The 22,748-nt window shown below is 54.6% G+C and overlaps 1 protein-coding gene across 1 annotated transcript; it reads left to right on the forward strand.

Annotated features, from left to right (window-relative positions):
* Positions 1–3,476: 3,476 nt before the first annotated feature.
* On the forward strand, positions 3,477–21,055 carry KCNG1 (potassium voltage-gated channel modifier subfamily G member 1). The gene is made up of 3 exons (XM_029221514.1): positions 3,477–3,719; positions 14,845–15,644; positions 19,536–21,055. The coding sequence occupies exons 2-3, from the start codon at positions 14,871–14,873 to the stop codon at positions 20,304–20,306; spliced, it is 1,545 nt and encodes a 514-aa protein (XP_029077347.1). The 5' UTR covers positions 3,477–3,719; positions 14,845–14,870; the 3' UTR covers positions 20,307–21,055.
* Positions 21,056–22,748: the final 1,693 nt, after the last annotated feature.

The following is a 22,748-nucleotide window of genomic DNA, read 5'->3' on the forward strand; positions in this document are numbered from 1 at the left end:
TAACCATTGGACTGCCAGGGAACTCCCTCAACCTCTGCACTTTAGAATCACTCAGGAAACTTCAAAAATTCCCTTCCAGGGAATTCCCAGGACGTGGCTTGCTTGGGGTGTCTGAGGCACAGAAAAGCGGCAGAGTTCTGGGAGAGGTGGCAGGTGAATGCCAACCCGACCCCCATCCCCACCCCAACTTGCAGGGCAGCATTTTTCCTGCAACAAGATGTGTGCCAGGGACACCCAGCTCGACCCCCTGCCAGGAGAGCTCAGGGAGAAAATTCCACCCGCCTCCCCCCTTCCTAGACACCCGCCTCCTAACTCTAACCAATTGTCTCGTGAATCTTAGCCTTTTCACCTCCAGAGGCAGGATGCATTTAAAAGTTTGGACAGCTCTGGGTAACCCTTTCTGCCACGGAGAAACAACCCAGAACTTTATGACTTACTGACAGTGGGTTATGAATGGGAAGGAAAGCATACCCTTAAACCGCAGACTGTAACTCCCTTTTAAGGTATTTCCTTGGGGCCAGAGACGCCACATGTTCCTCCTGCCCCCGGTTCTAATAGCACCTTGTTTTTTAGTGACAAGCTTGGGCTTTTAGGTCAGCCAGGCCTGGATTCAGATCCAGTTTCGCCATTTACTGGGTGGCCCTAGACAATTTATTGAGACGAGACAATAGCAACTCATGCTTCCAGGGGTCTGGGGGTAACTTAAAGGACATGATGGGGGCTGAGGGGCAAACCATGGGCAAAGGGGGCAGGGCACAACCCAACACCAGCACACGGCTCTCATGGGGGATGTCAGCCAGACCTTCCAGTGTTTCAAAAGAAAAACAAATTATGTGAAATCTCCTGATTTTTACAGGCTGGCCAACTAATTCAAAATTAAAAAAAAAAAAAAAAGTCAACCCAGAAGGGCCAAATAAAGCAGGTCTGCGAGCCAGAGCCCACCGACTGGCCCAGTTTGTGCCTCTGACATCCACAAATCACCCAGCAACCTCCCTGGCACCTAGTAGGTGCTCAGCAAACACAGGTCATTTCCATCTTTTCAGGAAACTCTCCAGGCATCATCAACGTCCATTTCCACACAACAGCTTGGGAAGGAATGCTTCTCAGGAGGAAAATGAAGATACAAAAAGAAGAGCTGAAAATCTGGAAGGCTCCAAAGGGAGGGAGGAACTGCCAAGGGAATTCCTTAAAAGGATTTAAAAGAATTTTATTGGCCATAGTTTAGCACAAGTCAGGGATAAGATCAGGCAGTAATTTAACTCCCGGGCCCAGCAAGCGAGTCTGTGCCTGTGGGGTGGATGGGGGGTGGGAGGGAGGAATTGTTCTTACCATGGTCTCCACCAGTGTCTCGGGTCCTCTGTCCACAGGTCACCCCAACATCTGCCTCCGACTCACAGCGTTCTGATGGGGACAGCGCCTCCACGGAGGGGCGCATAAGGCCCAGCTGATCCTACACAACAGAAAGCAAGGCTTGAGTCTCCCCACCCTCCCACCCCAGTGGATCTGGTAGCTCACATGAACTTTGAAGTCAGACCCAGCTGGGTTGAGTTTCAAGTCTTCAACATCAGAGGTTCTCAAAGCGTGATCCCCAGACCAGCAGCGACCGCATCAGCAGCGGCAGCAGCAGGGAACTTGTTTGAAAGGCCCCATCCCAAACCCACTGAAACAAAACCACTTGTTAAAACCGCCTGGGTTTTAACAAGCCCTCCAGTGGATTCTGATGAACGCTAAGTTTGAGGACTCCCGCTCTCCATCTTTATCCTGCGGTCTTCAGCAAGGCCTATGTCTCACTGAGAGGATCAACTCTATCCTACGGGACTGTCCTAAGCACCCCTCCAACAACTATTTCAGAAGCCTGGTCTGTCTGTGCCAGACAGCGTGGAAGATGCTAGGAGGAGAGCACATAATCCTGGCCCTGATGGAGCTTGATGTCTAATGGGGAGACAGATAATAAGCCAGGAAAAGAGATATAAACGCCGATTTTCAGAAGGGAGAGGAAGGCAGGGGCCTGATCCACCACATAGAGCTGTGTTTCTCAAAGTGCACTCCAGGGACCACCTGAGCACCAAAGCCCACACAGCCAGGCAGACCTCCTTTCCTACACGCCCCCCAATACTCCTCTCTAGTGTCCCTGCTGCTCCTCAAACACACCTCTCTCTCCTGGGCTTCGGGGCCATTGTCTTTGCGGTTCCACCTACCTGGAAAGCTCTCTTCCCAGATCTTCCAAAGATGGGCTGCTTCTCCTTGTTCAGGGCTCAGTGTAAATGTCGCCTCCCCCTAGGTCTAGCTAAAGCGGTCTCTCCCCTCACTCTGTAGCCCCACCACCTGCTCGGGCTTCCTCCCTGCCCTTCTCACAGCCTCCCATCTTGCGCCTCAGCGGCTTTGCTGGTTCAGCCTGTCTCCCAACAGAAAGTGAGTTCTTGGGGTCAGCTCCTTGTGGCGGTGGTCTCTGGGGCACGGGTGAGCCGTGACACCCTAACCCTATTCCTCTTCACGCACTCCCAGAAAGAGCAGCGCTCTCAGCTCCGGAGCCTGCTCCCCACGCCTGAGGAGGAGGCCACAGGCCGGGCTCAGGGCAGGGTTTCTTCACGGCCTTGCTGGGCGCTCTGATGGTGAGAAAGGGTGGTAGAGACTGGAAGGGAAAGAGGAAAACGGGGTGCGAGGCCAGCGACCCTAAAAGGCCGGCTCTGCGGTGGCGCCCTCTCTCGGGCAGAGCCCTCCAAACCAACCCCCAGCAAAGGCGCGACTCCTACCAGTTCCGAGGCGAGGCGTCGCTCTCAGCCGGCTCGGGACCCCAGGACCCGGTCCGAGTGCCCCGCGTCGGCTGGGGGTGCTGGCAGCTGGGCCACGCGGACTCCGAGCTGGTGGCGCACAGGGACTTGGAGGGAAAGGCACCTGGCGCGGCACGTGCTGTCCCTAAGAAGTTGACGCCGCAAGGCGCGTGCAGTCCCTGGCCCGCAGTGGCACGAGGGGCCCAAGGGCAACGGCGCACTCGGACCTCCAGGGAGAAGCACAAGACCGGGCGCGTGGTGCGTGCGGCCCCGGGGCAGCGGAGCGTGGAGCCTTTACGTGGCACGTTGGCGCCTGGGGCAGTGACGCGAGGGGTCCAGGGCCAGCGGGGACTCGAACCTCCGGGGGAAGCACCTGACCCCAGGAGGCTGGCGCGCTGCGGGCGAGTGCATCCCGAGGGCAGCGGAGCGCGGGGACCACGAGGGCAGGCGGGCGGAGAGGCGCGGGCGGGAGGGCGGGGAAAGGGGAGAGGGCGGCGGCTGGGCGCTCGGCGCGTGCGGTCCGGGCCGGGACTCGGGAAGGCGCCCAGCGGAGCGCTGCACATCCGAGGGCCCGGGCCCAGCCCTGGGCCGCCCGGACGCCTGGGGTCGGCGCCGCGTGGCCTCCGCGTCCCCCGCCGCCGCCCGCGCTCCCCGCCCCGAGCGCCGCCCCTCCCTCCGGCCCGCCTCCCGCCCCGCTCCCTCCCTCCCTCGGCGGCTGCCTCGCGGCGCTCCCGGCGCACTCGGAGCCCGGCGGGGACCGGGAGGCAGAGGCTGGGGGCCCTGGGTCCGAGTGCCGGAGCTGAGCGGGGCCCGGGGGCCGAAGTTTGCCGGCGGCTCCGGGAGGTGGCGCGGGTGGCTTCCAGCCCCTGGTCGTGTCCTCGCCGGGACCCGCCGGCGAGCCGCGGCCCGGCCAACTTCGCGGTGGGGACGCTGTGTCGCGAACTTGAGGTGGGAACTTGGCGCGCTGCAGCCTCTCCGAGCACCGCCGGACTGGCGGACTCGGGCTCCGGTAGGGGGAGATGCACGTGGCCGTGGCCCCGGCGCCCCAGAGGGGACCCCGAAAACCACTGAGGGGGGCGGCCGGGACGACAGAGGATCCGGGAGCAGCTGCGGGCGGTGGGGTGGAGCTCGCTCGCCACGGTCATGGTGCGGGTCCAGCTTCTTTTCTTCCCTGGGGTCCCCGGGGTGCGAAGTGACAGGGAAGGAGGGGGGGTACATCCCGGCTGTGGCAGAGGTTTCTCGGCGTCTCGCGGGAGGATCCAGGGAAGAGGGAGTGTTGGGGGGAGGTGGTAGGGGGGCGTCTGTCACTCGCTCATTCACTCCATCCTTAGGCACCGCTCCGAAGGGAGCATCCTGTCAGTGGGCTTTATTGAGTCACTCATTAACGCCACAAGCTTTTATTGAGCGCCCACTGTGTGCTGGGCCCTGGGGACTCCTCAGCCTCCGGGGCTCCCTACCAAGAAGGGGCTCAGCCTGGATGGATTGGAGTCTTCGGATGAGGAAGGAAAAGAGAGAAGTTCATTCATGGATTGGACAAAGATTGGTTGAGCACCTACTACGCACAGCTCACCATGCCAAGTGCCCAACGTTAATTATTTCATTCATTTAACAGTTATTGAGGCACTGTGCTGAGGAGAGAACCGTGAAGGAGAGGGATGGGATGGGGGCAGGAGAGGATGGAAGCCAGCTTGCAGCTTGGAGAACATCCCCCCTCCCCATGTGTGTAGGCAGAATGTCACTGGACAGGTTGCAGAACAGCCTTTCCTTGGTTCGCCTACTGCATTCATTCTCAAGGAGGAGCGGGGGGAGGCTGGAATAGGTTGTTGGATAAGAAGAAAAGGTCTTTAAAAAGCTATTTAGGGGAGGGTGGTAGTGGGGAGGGGGGCTGAGAAACACTGATCTAACCATACCGATGAAGGGAGGCTCCCACCAATGGGGTGTATTAGTTAAGTTGTCCATTCCACAGGCATTTTCTTAAGTGCTTGCTCTTCTTAAGCACATACAGGGTGCCAGGCACCAAAGTCACCAAGGAGAACGAGACGGACACAGAGACCCCGTTTGCTGACTCCTCAAGACAAATGCAGGGGAGGTGGGAGAAGGGAGCAGGAACTGCTCTGATTCATTGTGTGTGTGTTAAGGGGGAAGGGGCTGCTTCTGACTCTATGAATCTAAGCAGAGGTTTATTCACTAGGGTGTGTTTGATACCCACACACATGACTGCAGTCAGGGTCACTTCAGGGACCCCCCCCCCCCCGGAGCACGTTTCCAAGGCAGATTTGGCACTGCTGGAGCCTCCAGCCCCAGTGCTGGAGCCAGGGGAGGGGCAGGTAACCAGGACATGCTGGCTTTCTTGAGTGGAGTTCTCAGAACCTGTCAGACCTGAGCTTGACCCTGTGTCCTCTGTCTTGGAGCTCCGCAGAGGCACCTGTCGAGCAGGGAGGGAGGGAGGGAGGGAGGGAGGGAGGGTGTGTCTGAAAGACAGGTGAGGATGGCCCCTGGGGATTGCCCTCACCAGTCATTCCCTAAGCCAGCCCATTCCAGTGGAAAGATGTCTGTCATGGGACCCACTACAAACCCACAAGGGACTGTGAGTGTGCTAGAAACAAGACAGCCCTGATTCCTGTCCCAAGCCTTGAGAACCCAGGCTGGGGGAGTCCTGGAGTCTGATTGGGGCAGATCTGGGGGCTAAGCTCCTGTCCCACTGCCATTCTGAATTCTCTGCACCAGCCACACAGCCGGGCTGTGGCAAGAGATGAGGGAGATGCCCCAGGGAACAGAAGAGCAGAGAGATGTGTCCTGGATGTAGGACTGAGAGACTCAAACCGAGACTAAGGAATTAACCCCCTGGACCCCTAAAAGGTGTCTTGACTGGGCCGTCTTTTCTCCACATCCCCCTTCCGAATATGTGAGGAAGAGTCAACATTTCCGGTTGCCAAAGATATAGGGTCTGGGAATCCACTCTTGGTTGGCTCATTAAACACAGAGATGGAGCCCCTGGGTGGAAAATGGCGGCTGGAGAAGCCACTCTAAAGAGAATTAATATAAAGGGGGAGGCAAGAAAGTCTAGCTGCAAGCAGTCAATCCCTGGTGGCCATTTTTGTTCCATAGCAGCCAGTATTTGACAAAGTCAGAACCTGGAGTGAATGTGCTCCAGATAGGATCCGAATGGTGCCTCAGCCCTTCCCCTGCCCTGTGGTCACAGCCTCACACCTGCGTCTCCCCAGACGGGCGGGCACACCATGCTCTCCCTCGTTCCTTCCTCCCTTCCCTGCCGCAGCTGACCACGGACACGCGGCCTCAACACTTGCTAAGGAATAAGAAACGAGGGATTGTTTAAGCTGGTGTCCCCTTCCTGCTGCCCCAAGGTCCTCATGGCTCTCCAAGCCTGTGCCTCTGCTTACGCCTGTGTTCCCAAATTGGGGGGCTGCAAGGAGGCAAAGAGAAATGGACCTTCCGGCTCCCACCCCAAAGCCCCTCCTGGTAGAAGGCAAACTGTTATTTTGCCAGAAGCAGAACAGGGAGGCTCCAGAGGCTGCCTCTGTCTGGGGGGAGGGGCGTCTCTGGCATGTTCTCTCTTTGGGGGTGGCGGGGTGGAGGAAAGAGCCCAGCTCCCAGCAAATATCCCCCCCACCCCAGTGACCTGGGCCCCAGCTCGCAGGAAGCAGGGCTGAGGTCCAGCATGGTTGGATTGTAACGAGGGAGGACAGGAGGAAGCCAAGGAAGATGGATCGCCCCACGCGGGCACAGCATCGCACAGAGGTCCAGCATGCCAGGACCTGGGCCAGCCTAATGGCTGGATCTGTTTTGATTAACGTTTTAATTGAGGATTAATGCGGCATGACCCACCTCTGAGTCAGCCCAGCCAGGAGCCCTAACCCTGACCGATGAAGCTGCACAGGCAGGGGAAGGGCTGCATGGAGAGATCAGTGGGGTGCCCTCGACACCCGATCAGGGTCAGGGGATCACACAAGTTGGCAGGTGTGGAGCGGGGTGGGCAGAAAGAAACCAAAGACCGAGGAGCTCAGGAAAAACTTTTTTTTTTTTTTTTTTTTAAGAGAGTTGCATTGCACTTGGTTCATTTCTTACTGCCACCTATTACCACCCATTTAGTGGCCGAAAGCAACAAATTTCTTATCTTACAGTTTGGGGGGATCAGAAGTCCAAATGGGTCTCATTGGGCTAACATCAAGGGGTCAGCAGAGCTGTGTTCCTTCTCGGGGGAGAATCCGTTTCTGCCTTTCCCAGCTGCTGGAGGCTGCCTGCCTCGGCTCCTGGCTCGCATCATTCCAACCTCTGCTTCTGTCATCACATCTCTTCCTCTGACTCTGATCCTCCTGCCTCCCTCTTATAAGGACCTTGTGTGACATTGGGCCCACCAGTCGATCCAGGGTCATCTCCCCATCTCAAGGCCCTCGGTTTAATCACAGCAGCGTAATCCCTTTTGCCATGGTAGGTAACATATTCACAGGTTCCATCCAGGGCTTGGGACATGGGCATCTTTGGGAGGCAACTGTTCTGCCAAGCACAGGAACGTGCCTCACCAGTTTACATTGCTGACGGGGAAACTGAGGCCCAGCCAAGCGAGTGACCTGACCTCAGCGCCGGGTGAGATGGAGAGCCGGCACTGAGGTCCAGCCCTCTGGAAGGAGTTGTCTGCTTCACATTCCTCCTCTGAAAGAGGAAATGCAAGGGGAGGAGCGGGCAGGGGAGGTGCCAGGCGTGCTGTGCAGAAGCCATTCTAGCCAGCACAGAGCCCTTCTCATGTGCCAGGCATGGCTCCAAGCACTTAGGAGGAGAGCGCGATGATTACCCCCACTTTACAGCTGAGGACACTCGGGCACAGAGAGGTGAAGTTATTTGCAGAAGGCTGCACAGGTGGTAAATGGTGAGCCAGGCAGCGTGGTCCAGAGGCCACACCCTCACCCCTGGCTGGTGCCTGTCTACACCATAGGAGAGTTCTGCCCAGAGACCAAAATGGCAACTGGGAACTTGACGCAAGCAGGAGTTTTGTTGATTTCTTACTCTGCTCTTGTGCAAATACGCAGTAGGAATAAAGATGGTTCCCCAGCTATGGGCAGTTGCCTGCTTCTCCCCATCCGCAAAGACTTTTCAAAAGCTTGTGCATAGAAAATAGAGACGAGAGACCCCGTCCCTGGCTTGCTTCTGGTGCTGGACACCCTCCCCACTCCACCAGGAATGAGCAATGCAGGGGCCCAGTAAAATGCAGAGTCAGAGAGGTTTGCTCAGAATCCCACAGACCTAGCTGGAGTCTGGTTTCATCACCAGAGTCATGAGTTTTCACTTCTCAAAGCCTCAATTTCCTCATCTGTAAAATGGGGGTGTTGATAGTAACACCTGCCTCTTAGGGAAGGACGTGGGCTCGCACAGTTAAGGCTCTTCACAGCGCCTGGCGCCTAGTGTGTGATTATGGGAGGCTGTGACGTGTGTTGCTACAGCACTGTGAGTGGTTGGTGCTCTCTCTGCATTGCCCCCTCCTGCTCAGAAGAGGGACAGGCCTAGGACTGGAAGAGTGGAGTCGAGAGAGGACAGCAGTTGGTCAAAACCCTGGAGAGACCCAAGAGGTGTCTTAGCAGTTGGGATCAGCACATAACAGTTTGTGGAATCCTTCCCTGTCCTTGATGGGATGTGGCCCTGGGGATGAGAGATCAAGTGACAGTGATCATACCTGCAGCAAACCTCCATTCACCACATCCTCATAACAGCCCAGTAAGGTTGGCACACTTATCCCCACTTTATAGGGGGAAACAGGCCCAGAACAGGGCCGGCGCCTCAGTAGGTGCAGACGGCTGTATCAGGCCGAATGGGTATGAACAAAAGCAGTAGTAACAGCGAGGCAAGCCTGACTTCGACCTTCCTCCCATCCTGCTCCCCACGCCTGAGTCCTACCCCCCAGGCCCTGCACCCCACCCTCAGTCAGATGCTGACCACAGAGCAGCCTCATGGTGTGTGGGGGGGCTGCCCCTCAGAACTCCTCCTGGCTTCAATGCTCATTTCTCTTTGGAAATGTATACTCAGCCCTCCATCGTAGCTCGTGAACATCATCTTTCTCCCAGGAAGAAGGAAAAGAAATTGCACGGGGAGTGTCATCGGATCTGTGGGCTCACAAAGGGGCATTTGATCAAGGCAGCCCCAGTGCAGAAGGTTTTTCTCTCTAAACGGAGGGTCTCCACTTCTCCAGTGAAGCTCCCCTAGCGTGGGATCCACAGAGGCTTCCAGAACCCCAAGGAGGTTGAGCAGTTGGGCAGGGGGCTTCCTGCCAAAGCCCAGAGCAGCTAGAGGGTCTGCAGGCTTTCCTGGCCCCCTCCCTTTTCTCTCTCTCAAACGTCAGCAGGCTCTCAGGGAGCCTTCGAAAATGCCAATTCCTGGGCCTCCCCCTTGGGGATTCTGATGGAGAGGCTCTGGGGAGGGGCCTGGCAATCTAACTCTACTGAGTCCAGGGAGATTCCGAACGCAGTGGCTTGATTTTTTTCATATTCTTCTTTTTTCTAAAACCTGGATTAAAACGCAGGGTTGTGCTAACCACACTCTACTTCGTACCACTCTTCATCACTGGCCCGTGCCAGGCCACCTTAGTCACTGCTCCCTTCATCCCAATCCCCACACTTATTCCCCTCCCCCTGCCCTCCCGGGCACCCTCCCTGTGGTTGATAGAGGTCCTTACATGTGCTCAAGTCTTCGTAAAATATGTAATGTTGTGTGTGTGTTCATTTACATAAATAGCGTAGTGCTATAAACTTCTGTTTCTTTTTCCACTCGGCACCATGTTTTTGAGATCTAAATGTGTTGCCAAACCTACATCTAGTCCGTTGCTTCTAATTCCTGTGCAACCTCCAGGCATCCGCCATCTGCATCGCTTGTTCACTTCCCCCCTGGGAGGGGCACTGGGAGGCCTCCTAGCACCAAAGCGACGCAAGCTGCACGTTCTCGTGCCGCGTTCCTCGCTTAGATATGAGTCCCCAGAAGCCGATGCTGAGTCAACTGTTTGAGTGTAAATAATATATTACAGACAACGTCTATCACAGCCCCTATGGACCCAGGTCTGGGCAATATACCAAAGACTGGGTTTCCTGCGTCATGAGGTACTTCCCCTCAGTACCCCTGATGGCTTTCCCAGAGGCTATACCAGACTGCACTCCCTCCAGCAACGGGCTCTGGGGGTCAGACAATGCTGGGTTCCAGTCCTGCTTGATCAGGTCAAGGAAGGAGTCACAGTTGGCTGCTGGAGGGGGAGGACGACAAACCTCCCTCATAGCTAATAATAATACAGCAGGCCCACTGAGGGTCCACAGGGTGTCAGGCATTGGGCCAAGCACATCGCCCGTGAAATCTGCTTTAGTCCTCAGCATAACTCAGGGAGGTTGGAGCAACTCATAGTCCCATTTTACAGAGAAGGAAACTGCATCTCAGAGGCAGGACATGACTTTTCCAAAGTCACAGAGTGACTGGGCTTGAACCCACATGTTCAGACTTCAGAGCTCGTGGGCTCTTCTGCTTCCCCGTCTTGGGGTGGTCAGCAAGTTGCCCCCCAAGCTGGAGTCTAACCAGCTTTTTCTCAACATCCCCTGTATTTGTCTCCTATTGCTGCTGTAACAGATCACCACAAACTGAGTGGTTTAAAACAACAGGAACTTCACAGCATTGTAAATCAACTATACTCCAAAAAAAAATTAATAATTTTAAAAACCATGAACTTACTACCTCACACTTCTGGAGAAGAGAGGTCTCAAATGGGCATTACAGGACTAAAATAAAGGTGTGGGCAGGCTGCGTTTCTTTCTGGAGGGTCTAGGGGAGAGTCCATTCTTTGCCTGTGTTGGCTTCCAGAGGCTGCCTGCTTTCCTTGGCCCGTGGCCCCTTCCATCTTCAAAGCCAGCATTGGCCAGTCGGGTCTTTCTCACAGTGTTGCATCACTCTGATGCACCCTTCTACCTCCCTCTGCCATCTTTTAAGGACTCTTGTGGTTGCATGGAGGCCCCAGAGACTCCGGGAAAATCTTCCCACCTCAAAGGAAACCGATTAGCAACCTTATTTCCATCTGTAAGCTTGATTCCTGCTTGCCACATAATCTAACATATTCAGGGGTTCTAGGGGTTTGGATAAGGACACGGACATCTTTTGGGCGGGGCAGGGTGGGGATTGGGGGGATTATTCTGTCTACCAGAGCCCCCCTAGTGGTGTCTACCCACACTGACCACTCGGGCCTGGGGTGGAGTGCAGCTTCAGCAGGGAAGTGGGTGCTGGGCGGCGGGCACTGAGCACAGGGAATACCGGCTTCTGCGCCTCGCCATATCTCTGCTAGCCTGGCCCTCCTGCCCACCCCAGCCCAGCCAGGTCAAAGCTACCAGCTAATACCATCCCCTCCCCGACCACACATGATCATCAGGTCAGCTTTGGTGGTCTGACACCACCCATCCATCCATGTGCGAGGCCCCCATCCCTGCTCTCTCTCCCTGATTTGCCCACACCCTCTCCTGTCCATCATCCCACAGCCGGGAAAGGCTGCCTCTAACTCAGGCCTCATCACAGCACCACCTATCGGTCACCTGGGTGAATGGCACCACTGGAATCATCCTGCAGCCTAGTCTTTCCCCCTCACCACACTCCAGTCCTGCAGCAGGTCCTGTCAGCTCTCCCACCAAAGTCCACCCCAAATCCATCCAATTCTCCAGACCCCTCCACTGGTCCAAGCCTCGATGGTCTCTTTCCAGAATGACTACGGGGCTTTCAGCCTGCTGTCCCCAACCCAGCCTGAATCTTCTCCTGAGGATGCCCCGCCCATGAGGAATAAACCCCAGCTCCGTCTGATGCCTGCCGATGCCCCCACACACATCTTCTCCTACCTTCCCCTCACTCACTCTGCCCAGCCACTCGGGCTTCACTTTGGTCTTTGACCATCCAAGCCCATCCCCAGGTCGGGGAGCAGGCTCTTCCCATTCCCACCACCTGAGACACCCTCCCCCAGGTCCTCCCAGGGCTGGCTCTGCCCCCAGGGTCCCCTCCTCCGAGAAGCCCTCCTGGGTTAGCCCTCCAGCTAACATTGACCCCCAGTCATTTCCCATCTGTCACCTTGTTCTGTTTTCATCACAACACCCACTACAGCCTGTGTACTTATTTAGAGACTGTCTCCCCCACTAGAACGTCACCTCCGTGAGGACAGGGCTGGGTCCGTCTTGTCCTCTGCTGTGCCTCCAGACCTAGCCCAGTCCGACACATGATAAGTGTTGACTGAATGCATGACGGCTCCCTCAGGACGACTCCTCCTCATGCCCACCATCGGAGCCCCTTTTTCAAATGGCTTCCTCTTCCCAAGTACACATATAGACCCTAAGAGGCAAAATCATTGAATTTCACCATGCTCGAGAACTGACAGACCTAACACTGTAGGGTAATTTTAAAAGATCAGCCTTTTTGTGAGGGTATCAGGCTGGGTGAAAAGAAGCATTATATTCCAGAAGCAGGACTTTGGAGCCTGTTTGATCTATGATCCTCACCCGAGACTCTAGCGTGCAGAACTGTCACCCCACACCCATCAGACTGGGTAACCCCAAGACTAAAGGCTCAGGAGAAGTGTGCCCACCCCTCGCTTAGCAAATTCCAGCATCTGGGCCTCCCCAGGGCCCTCTGGCCCTCTGCATACAAGCAGCCTGAACGAAGCATGCTTTTTCTCTCCTCTCCACTAACAAGTCTCTGAGACAGGACAACTTTCCACATAGGAGGCTGAGGCTTTAACTCACAATTGACATGGGTCATGAGAGAAAAAAAATGAGGAATCGTTCATTGGGGGAGCTTTCTGCTGGAGGGAAATCGAGGAGGGTTGAAAGAAGAAATTCTGCAAGAAGAGAAGTGATTACAGATGTGGGGTTTCACAAGAGCTCTCCAGGGCTTGCAGGATGAGAGGAATATTCCTTTACCTTCATCACTATTCTTGCCAAACAGAATGTCGTTTTCCCTCTTGTCTTTGGTGGCAAAGAGAATGCAGCAGAGCTGAAAAGCGACCCCACTTAAAAGCGATCTTTCCCCTTCAAGGGATTCTGGCAGGCTTTGCCTGAGGAGATGAGTTCCAATTTTAGGTGAAGTTAAAAACACTCAACTCTTTAAAATCAAATCATTTTTTTCAAACACGGGTGTACCCTAGTTTTCCAAAACCTGATCTGTGAAACTATAGCTTGCCCCAAAGATAAATGAGTGGCGTGAGGATTTGCTTTTGTGAAAGAATTTGTTAGGAAGGCGCCCCTTTCAGATGTGGAAACCGCCGTGGCTCCTGTTAAGCACTGCTTCTCATCCATGCAGGGCTGCGTGTATGTGTGTGTACCCGCGTGTGTTTCCCCTGAACATGTCCATAGCACAGATGGACACTCAGGTATCGGAAATAGTTTCCATTTGTAATTGATAGGCTTTGCTGGTACCACTTGCATCCATGGGGAATTGAGCTGGGGAGAGGAATGGTGATTTTTAAAAGCAAAGTATTAGACTCGTTCTACTTTTCCCTGGATCAGCTGAATTCTGGAGAGCTCTGTTGCTGTCATGTAGGGGTCTCAAACTCAAATGCCTACAGGGGCCAGGAAGGAAACATACATGAGAGAAGTAAAGTGGGTGTTAGGAAGACGACAGGGAGGGGTAGGGACTGTGGTGTATTGTAGCGTTCATGCCCTGCCTAAAGGGGGCAGTAATTTCTCAGCTGGAATTTGGGCCAAACATTACCAGATAGTCTGATTTTTCAAAAGAAACCAAGATATACGAATTTTTACAGGAAATGTCTCCATTTTCAAAATCTTCTCCAAGCCAAGCAAAATATTTGTGGACCAAATGCAGCCCATGAGCTATGAATGAATAAGCGATCTCATTCTAGTGGCACAAACCCTTAGCTTTGAGGGTTGGGAAGGAAGAAGTCTATAGAAGCTGAGATTTTGACCTCAGTTTCTCAGAAGTGCCCTCATCGTGTTGGCCTCACCAACAGGAAACGTAATCATTTGTTAAGCATTTCTTGGAGCTTTTACACTGCTGGGCACAGGGATTCAGAGACGAGTAAAGCACACTCTTCCCCCAGGGAGCAAGCAGTCTACTAAAGGAGCCAGGCTTGCACACAGATCATTCGATTTAGCTGGAAGAGCCAAGGAGGGCTTTCTGGAGGAATGCCTGTCCAATTCATTCCTGTATCCTCAAGATGATGTTTACTGATATATGAGCAAACATGGCACCGTTGTGATAACTGTGCATTTTTTGGACATTGACCCTGATTTATGGCAAGTGATATCAGTTTTCCATGTATGGAAGGAATACAAGGTGTCTGTTTGAGTTAAATACTAATAATAGTAGACAGTGGGAGTTCTCTGGTGGCCTACTGGTTAGGATTCCAGGTTTTCACTGCTATGGCCCGGGCTCAATCCCTGGTTAGGGAGCTGAGATCCTGCAAGCCACATTGTATGGCCAAAAAATAAATAAAATAATTTAAAAACTAATAGTAGACAGCAAGTATTGAGTACCTACCATGTCCCAGGCACTGTAGTAAGTGGTCTTAGACAGTACATAATTCATTGAATCCTCTCAGTAATACTGTGAAGTAGATCATATGGTCATACCCATTCTACAGATGAGGAATTGAAACACATTGAGGTCGAGTAACTTGCCCAGGCCGCGTGGCTCCAAAATCTATGCTTGTAACCACAACAGCAGACAGACATTTATTACTCACAGTTCTGGAGGCTGGGAGTCTGAGATCAGGGTGCCAGCATGGTCGGGTTCTGATGGGGGCTCTCTTCCTGACTTGCAGGTGGCTACCTTCTCGCTGTGCCCTCACATGGGACCTCTAGTGTCTCTTCCTCTACTTATAAGGGCACTAATCCCACCACGGGGGCTCCACCCTCATGACTTCATCTAAACCTAATCACCCCCCAAAGGCCCCACCTCCTAATACCAACCCATTGGAGGTTAGGGCTTCCCCTTGTGAATTTGGGGGAACACAATTCAGTCCATATCAGCAAATATCTGCAGAATCAGCATCATCCGGGAGACTCAGGAGTCACTGTGGGTCTTTCCTCCCCTCTCCCCCCAGGCCCGAGAGGGATGTGAAGGCGCAAAATGACCCTCTTACCGGGAGACAATTCTGATTACGACTACAGCGCGCTGAGCTGCGCCTCCGACGCCTCCTTCCACCCGGCCTTCTTCCCCCAAAGCCAATCACTCAAGGGCGTCTTTTACCGCCGAGCCCAGCGGCTGCGGCCACAAGACGAGCCCCGCCAGGGCGGCCAGCCAGAGGACCGCAGGCGCCAGATCATCATCAACGTGGGCGGCATCAAGTACTCGCTGCCCTGGACCACGCTGGAGGAGTTCCCGCTAACGCGGCTGGGCCAGCTCAAGGCCTGCACCAACTTCGACGACATCCTCAACGTGTGCGATGACTACGACGTCACCTGCAACGAGTTCTTCTTCGACCGCAACCCGGGGGCCTTCGGCACCATCCTGACCTTCCTGAGGGCGGGCAAGCTGCGGCTGCTGCGGGAGATGTGCGCCCTGTCCTTCCAGGAGGAGCTGCTCTACTGGGGCATCGCCGAGGACCACCTGGACGGCTGCTGTAAGCGCCGCTACCTGCAGAAGATCGAGGAGTTCGCCGAGATGGTGGAGCGGGAGGATGAGGACGACCCGCTGGACAGCGAGGACCACGACAGCGAGGGCCCCACGGAGGGCGAGGGCCGCCTGGGCCGCTGCATGCGGAGACTGCGCGACATGGTAGAGAGGCCGCACTCAGGGCTGCCCGGCAAGGTGTTCGCCTGCCTGTCGGTGCTCTTTGTCACCGTCACCGCCGTCAACCTCTCCATCAGCACCTTACCCAGCCTGAGGGAGGAGGAGGAGAAGGTAAGAGCCCAGGACCACTCTCCTCCCAGAAGTGCACAGCCTTCTCACCTGCACTGTCACCTCCTCCAGGAGGTCTTCCCTGAGTGCACTGGTTGAGCAGCAGCCCAGTCCATCATTGTGCTTACATCTGTTTATAAGTGTGTTTATATGTGTGTTGCCCATCTCCACGTTCAAACACAATCTCCATGCCTGTGCAGGTCTGCGCTGTGCCCTGCCCCCCCCCAACATTGTCCAGCAGGGAGGAGGCACTCAGCCACTCCCTGTTGGATGGATGGATGGATGATGTGATTTATGATGTGATGTACCTGGCCCCAAGCTAAGCACATGACATATACCATCAAAATTTATTTCACCAACTTGCATCCTTTCTCAGCCTTGCTAATTCCCTTGCATGAAAATATCCCAGAAAGCTTTTTTGGGTCCTGAATATGAGTTTTATTGATAGATGTGTGTGTGTGCACATGACCTCAAATAGTGAGCATTTCTTCCTGTTAAATAAGAGAATTCCCATAAAGTGCTTACTCCAGGGCCTGACGGGGTGTGTGTCCAAGTCTCAGGGATACCACTCACTTAGCCAGCTGGTACTAGGAGCCAAGGGCCGGGCTGCCACTCTGCCTGCATCTTTTCTTCTCAGCGAATCTTCCAGCATCCTGGTATGGGAGGTGCTCTCACACCCACTTGACAGCTGAGAACACTGAGGCAAAGCAGCTTGCCCAGACCCAGGTCTGACTGAGTCCCTAGTCTGGCTCTTAAACATGGAAGTATGGGTGCCACGTGGCAGCCTGAGACCTCATCTAGCCCCACAGTTCAGCCTCCTTATGTATGAGACCCTCAGCCTTTGAGTTGGGACCCTTTCCCCATACATAGGGGTTCTGGAAGCAAGTCTCAAGACAGACCAAAAGGTTCAGATGGTGCAAATTGTGTAGGCATTGGAGAAATAGGTAGTATGGCGGTAGGAACTCAACATAAATATCATGCCAGCCAGCATTTATTGAGCACTGGCTGTGTACCCTGCATGTGCTAGGGGCTTTGCATGAACTCTCTGATCAAACATTAGAACCACTCACCACGTGAGGGTTTTCCCACACACATATATTATGGAAAAAGTAGCAATAGTGTTGCATTTATAACTCTCAGGGAGTTTCTGGCACTTCTTTTTTAATACACTGAATTTTAAAAACCAGTGTTAAGAAAACAGCACTCAACCAGTAAAATGAACTTTTGAGAAGCATAAGGGGTAGTGATGAAGGGGGCAGGGCTAGAGCCAGACGGCCTGAATTTGAATCCCACTTCGTCCACTCTGGCTGTGTAACTGTAGGCAAGTTACTTAATGTCTCTGTGCCTCAGTTTCCCTACATGTCCAAGAGGCTGTGAACAGGCTCACCTCACAGCACTTGAGGGTTCAGTGAATGGGTCTACGGGAAGTGACTGGAACATTGCCTGGCGATGTGCGTGCAGGAAGTGCTCACTATGAGGATTATACGTGCCTACCAAAAAAAGAGAAAATGCCCGTCATTTGAGACCTGTCTGGAAGCACCTGTATTTAGTGTAGATTTCTTCTTGGCTCCAACATACACAATACTGATTTTATCAGGAAAATACTAACAAAGCCACAGTTTTATTCAACTTCTGATACTTGCTTTAAAAAAAAATACCTGGCCTTTTTCATGACTCAGTAAAAATGCTGTTCTTCTGCTTCATTTGGGGGACCAGTGGGGTTCACTGTTTCACCTGAGTACACGTTTGAGTGCCTACTGTATTCAGGCTCCACAGGGCAGACAGGATGACCAGAGTGAGTCTCCAGATTCAGGAAGCTCAAGTCTAGGTGACAGCCCCGTGACCATAAGTAGGACACACAAGCCAAGGGGGCTCTTGTGAGAGGACCACCAACTGTGCTGGGGATACTTGGAGGGGAAGCACTCCAGGAAGGCTTCCCAGAGGAGGGGGCTTCCTGTCCCAGAGGTCTGAGATCTCAAAGCCTCACCCAGTACTAGTTCATCTCTCCAGCCTCTCACATATTCCTAGAGAAAAGGCTAGCAGAGCAGGTCTGGTAGAACCCAGCTGTGCCCGGGAACCGACAAGATGCCCCAGGTAGAACCATTTGTGCCTTCCCTCTCTGCCAAAGGCCCCTTTGAGATTGAGGTCCAAACCCACTGGGGACGGTCCACCGTCCAGTTGTATTGCAGACCAGAGCAACAGCTGGCAGCCCACATGACAGATACAGCGCACAGATGTGTTTGAGTGAACCATGGAGTGCTTTCTTTGTATTGAATTGTCACAACATTTAAAACCCAGGAGATTTCATGTAAAACTCCAAATTTCCAGCTTCTCTTAAAAAATTCGGTGAGGCAGCCTCAAGACCGAATTCTCCTGGGACAGCCATCAGGGGGCGACGAGCTAGATGGCTGCGCCCCCCAGCAGGCCTCCACCCCACCTGGGCCACCTCCGCGCTTTCCCTTTGCCTGCCTGGCCTTCATCTGACACCCCGTCTAAACACCAGGCCAGGGCTCTTCCGTCCACCCTGGTAACAAATATGAATGGACCACTGGGCGCGTGCCGCGTGCCGGGCCTTTCCAGGCACTGGGGTCCTGAGAGTGAACGTTACACGAACTGTCCTGCCCTGCGGGGCTACGGTCTCCCGGGGCAGTGCGGCAGGCGGGCAGGGCTGAGACAGATGAGAAACATGGTAAATAAGTAACTTATTAAGCGTGTTAAAAGATGATGAGCATTACGATCAAATAGAGCAAGGGGAATCGGGCTACCGGACAAAGGGGGGAGGGCTTTTAAACAGGGCAGGTCCCAAAAGCCCTCCCTGGGAAGGTGATATGGAAGTAAAGAGCTGGAGGAAGGGAGGGCAGAGCGATACGGGTGTCTGGGGGAAGAGGAATCCTGCAGGGAAAGTCAAGAAAAGTCAACGCTGAGCTGGGGGTGAGCCTGGGGTGTTGGAGGAGCAGTGAGGAGGCCCGTGGGGCTGGAGCAGGTGAGCGAGGCAGGGAGGGGGCAAGGAAGTGGGAGAGGTGGTGGCTTGGCCACCTGTGCCCCTGGGGGACTTGAGCCATCTCTCTGAGCCATGGAGGATGCTCAGCAAGGAGGGACAGCATCCGATTCATGTTCTGAGTCCCTCTGGCCGTGTGTGCGAAGTGGACTGCAGGGACCAGGAAGCCCAGGGAGGAGGTGGCTGCGACTGTGCAAGTCAGAGAGGGCGGTGGCTGGACCCAGGTGGGGCAGTGGACAGAGTGAGAAGTGCTTTGACTCTGGAATCATTTTAAACGAAGCACCAGTGGGATTTCATGAGGATTACAGGGGAGGCGTCAGGATGAGGCCAAGTCTGTCCTGAGCACCCGGAAAAATGGGATTGCTGATCGCTAAGAAGGGAATCCACAGTGGGCAGGTGTGCAGGCAATCAGGAGCCCAAAGAGACTAGATCGTAAATGTTCTCAACACAGTAAACGGAACGATAATTATTCATATTGCAATATATACATGTATCAACTCATTGTACACCTTAAATTTGTACACCATGTTATATGTCAGTTACATCTCAATAAAAATAAATTTTAAGAAGAAAGAAATCAGGAGCCCGTTTCAGGACGTGATGAGTTTGAGACACCTACCAGACATCCCAGGAGGCAGCCCGTCTGGGGGCTGGAGTTCAGGGGCGAGGTCTGGGCTAGAGAGAGATTAGGAATGGTCAGTGTTGAGATGGTACTTCAAGCCCCAGGTCTGCACGGGATCAACCAGGGAGTGAGCATAGCCAGAGAAAGAGAGGACTCGGGGCCGCAGGACACGGACAGGCACATGCCCAGACCACCCTTCACCCGGGTAGCCCAGCCAGGACAGAGCCCCGTGCCCCTTGCTGGTGGGACCGCTGACCTCTCCCCTCTCTCCCAGGGCCAGTGCTCCCAGATGTGCCGCAACATCTTCATCGTGGAGTCCGTGTGTGTGGGCTGGTTCTCCCTCGAGTTCCTCCTGCGTCTCATCCAGGCGCCCAGCAAGTTCGCCTTCCTAAGGAGCCCGCTGACGCTGATTGACATGGTGGCCATCCTGCCCTACTACATCACCCTGCTGGTGGACGGCGCCGCCGCGGACCGCCGCAAACCCGGCACAGGCAACAGCTACCTGGACAAGGTGGGGCTGGTGCTGCGCGTCCTGCGGGCGCTGCGTATCCTGTACGTCATGCGCCTGGCCCGCCACTCGCTGGGGCTGCAGACGCTGGGGCTCACGGCTCGCCGCTGCACCCGCGAGTTCGGTCTCCTGCTGCTCTTCCTCTGCGTGGCCATCGCCCTCTTTGCCCCCCTCCTCTACGTCATCGAGAACGAGATGGCCGATAGCCCCGAGTTCACCAGCATCCCTGCCTGCTACTGGTGGGCCGTCATCACCATGACAACTGTGGGCTATGGCGACATGGTACCCAGGAGCACGCCTGGCCAGGTGGTGGCGCTCAGCAGCATCCTCAGCGGCATCCTCCTCATGGCCTTCCCCGTGACCTCCATCTTCCACACCTTCTCCCGCTCCTACCTGGAGCTCAAGCAGGAGCAAGAAAGGGTGATGTTCCGGAGGACCCAGTTCCTCATCAAAACCAAGTCGCAGCTGAGCAGCATGTCCCACGACAGTGACATCTTGTTTGGAAGTGCCTCCTCAGACACCAGAGACAACAACTGAGCCCAGAGGACACACCCCGCCACCGCCACCACCAGGACACCCCCAGCCCTACCCGCCCTCTGAGGCTTGAAGCTATCGCCATCACTGCAGACGCCTTCAAAGGCACGTGCTGCTTCTGAGCGCAGCCCTGGCCTAGGAGTGACCGAGCCACGCCCCAGGGAGGATGTCCCAGCATCCATCCGCAGGGGGTCCCTGGTCCTCAGAGTCCAGAAGTGAAGCCCAGCACACAGCCCTGTCGGTCCCCCCGCCCGCCCCAGCCCCCATGCCTGTTTCCCTAATAGGGAAATGGCTTGTTCTTTCCAACATGTAAATAACATGCCCAGCAAAGACTTGCTTTCTGGGGCTGCCTAGAGAAAAAATACCAACAGCAGCAGCTACACGTCTGTCTTCAGTGCGGATCATGTGCAATTAAAGAAAACCGGTGAAAAAGAGAGAAAAAGCCTTCCAAGGAGCTCTCTTAAGAGAGGAAACGGCGCTTCCCAGCAAGGCCAGCCAGTGTGGGAACCAGAAGTAAAAGGGCCTGTTTCCTTGGGTCCTTCATGCCTGGTGGGGTCCCCGTGGGGTTGGAGGAAAACAGGGCAGGTACCTTTGGGAAACTGCTGGTAAAGACTGCAGTCCCTCGCTCTTCTTTCTCTTTGATTCCTCCCACCTCCAGGCCTCTCTTTCCCTCCTTTTTCCTCTCTCCCATCTGCTGTTCTCGTTTGCACCTTAAGGCCTTTTTCTCAAACTTTTCCCCCAAGGCACCCCTAACAGCCTTGTAGACACCAAGTCAGCATTGCTGACTACAAAGGTGAAATCACTTCATTTTCTCTTTAAAAAAAATAGTGTGGATTTTTTTATTCTATGCCACATTTATTTTAATTTTTGAAAAAAAAATGCTTCAGACTGCTTATCTGAATCTAAATGTAAACCTAGATGACATTAGGTTGATGCTTTGGGAAGGTGGACCACAGTTTCCTGGGCCATCTGAGAGCATAGTCTGAAGCCCCCAAAGGCCTCCCTGGGCCCCTCAAAGACCTACAGAGCACCCACCCGACCAGGAACACCTCCCGATCTCATGCAGTATGGATGGTGCCAGGTAGAGAGGGAGCCCCAGGGCAGCCCACCAGATTTACTCTGCTTGCAGAGTTCAGAGCCCCTCGGTGCCAGTCTGGAGAGGGGGCTTGGCGCCCAGGTGGCGGTCACACGCCTGCCTTCCGCCTCACAGATACCGCAGCATCGCTGGCTTCTCCACCCCAAACACCTGCTGCATTGGCCCCGGCTCCTCCCCTTGGCCAGCTGCGGAAAGCAAGCTCTAAAATAAATCTGGTCCCATCACTGTCCTGCCTAAACCCACAGCGGCATCCATCACGCTGAGAATAAAGCATAAATGCCCGGCATTGCCTGGGCCTGCTGCCCTCTCCAGCCCCATTTCCCACGTGTCTCTCTTTCGCTCACTCCATCCAACTACGCTGGCCTCCACACTGCTCTTTAGAAGCACCCAACCCATTTCCCGCCCCAGGCCTTCACACATTCAGATCCCTCGGCCAGGAACGCCCTTCCTGCCGAGCACTGCAGAGCTGCCTCCTCCCATCACCTTCCTGACCACTTGCCTAGAGAATCCCCTCCAGCACGCGCGCTGCCCGCGCTGTCTCTCTCACCCAGCTTATCTTCTCCATCCACTTATCGGCTTCTGGAATTACCTTGTTTATTTCTCTGCTCCTCACTTATGGTCTGTCTCCCGCCCAAGGAGGTCAGTGCTATTGTGGCAGGGATTCAGCGATAGAGCTCACGGCTGACTCCCAACAGCTAGCACAGGGCCCGGCAGCCAGCAGGTACTCAACAGACATTTGTGGAATGAATGAAAGACTGAGGGGAAGCAAGAAAAAGGGCCAGAAAGTAGAAAGGCTTTTGCTTTTAACACTGGATAGCGGGACATCCGAGCACCTCTCCCTCTCCCTCTCCCTCCCTCTCTCTCTCTCTCCCCCTACCCAGTGCGGAGGCAGGGGCAGTGCTACCTCTGCACAGTGTACACGCAGTGATGCCGACTGGAAATATGCAAGTCACGAGGGCCTCGTTAAAGCCTCCCCCTGACACCTGCTTCCAGTGACTCACGCCTGAAAAGTAAGTGTTCCGACTAATTAGCTCTACCCTCCGGAGCCCGGTGGGTGTCATAGAGATCAGGCACTGCCGTCACCCGTAATAATACCTTAGATTTATGGAATGAGCTTTGCCCCCCTCCGAAGTGGCTAAGAGAGAACGGAAGACAATTGAAAACGCAGAACAGAGAGAAACGTGACACACAAAGAGCCTTTAAAACTCCAGGGAGGGGAAAGCAAATACCATCTGAGGTGGGGGGAGCCCAGAGCAGGCCACGCTGGGAGGGGAGTCATGCGCCCACCACACCGAGGGCAGAGGAGGAGCTGGGTCACTGAAGGTCCAGGTTTCTGGCATCTTCTTGCC

The sequence above is a fragment of the Monodon monoceros genome, unplaced genomic scaffold, assembly GCF_005190385.1.
Source record: "Monodon monoceros isolate NGI ecotype Baffin Bay Population unplaced genomic scaffold, NGI_Narwhal_1 Super_Scaffold_13, whole genome shotgun sequence".
In the NCBI taxonomy this organism is placed as follows: Eukaryota; Metazoa; Chordata; class Mammalia; order Artiodactyla; family Monodontidae; genus Monodon; species Monodon monoceros.

What these genes read in the sequence shown, in the direction of transcription:
- KCNG1 (XM_029221514.1), top strand. Translation starts at nt 14,871, where the DNA reads ATGACCCTCTTACCGGGAGACAATTCTGATTACGACTACAGCGCGCTG. An exon ending in TGAGGGAGGAGGAGGAGAAG is followed by an intron (nt 15,645 to 19,535) that starts GTAAGAGCCCAG and finishes CCTCTCTCCCAG; the next exon opens with GGCCAGTGCTCCCAGATGTG.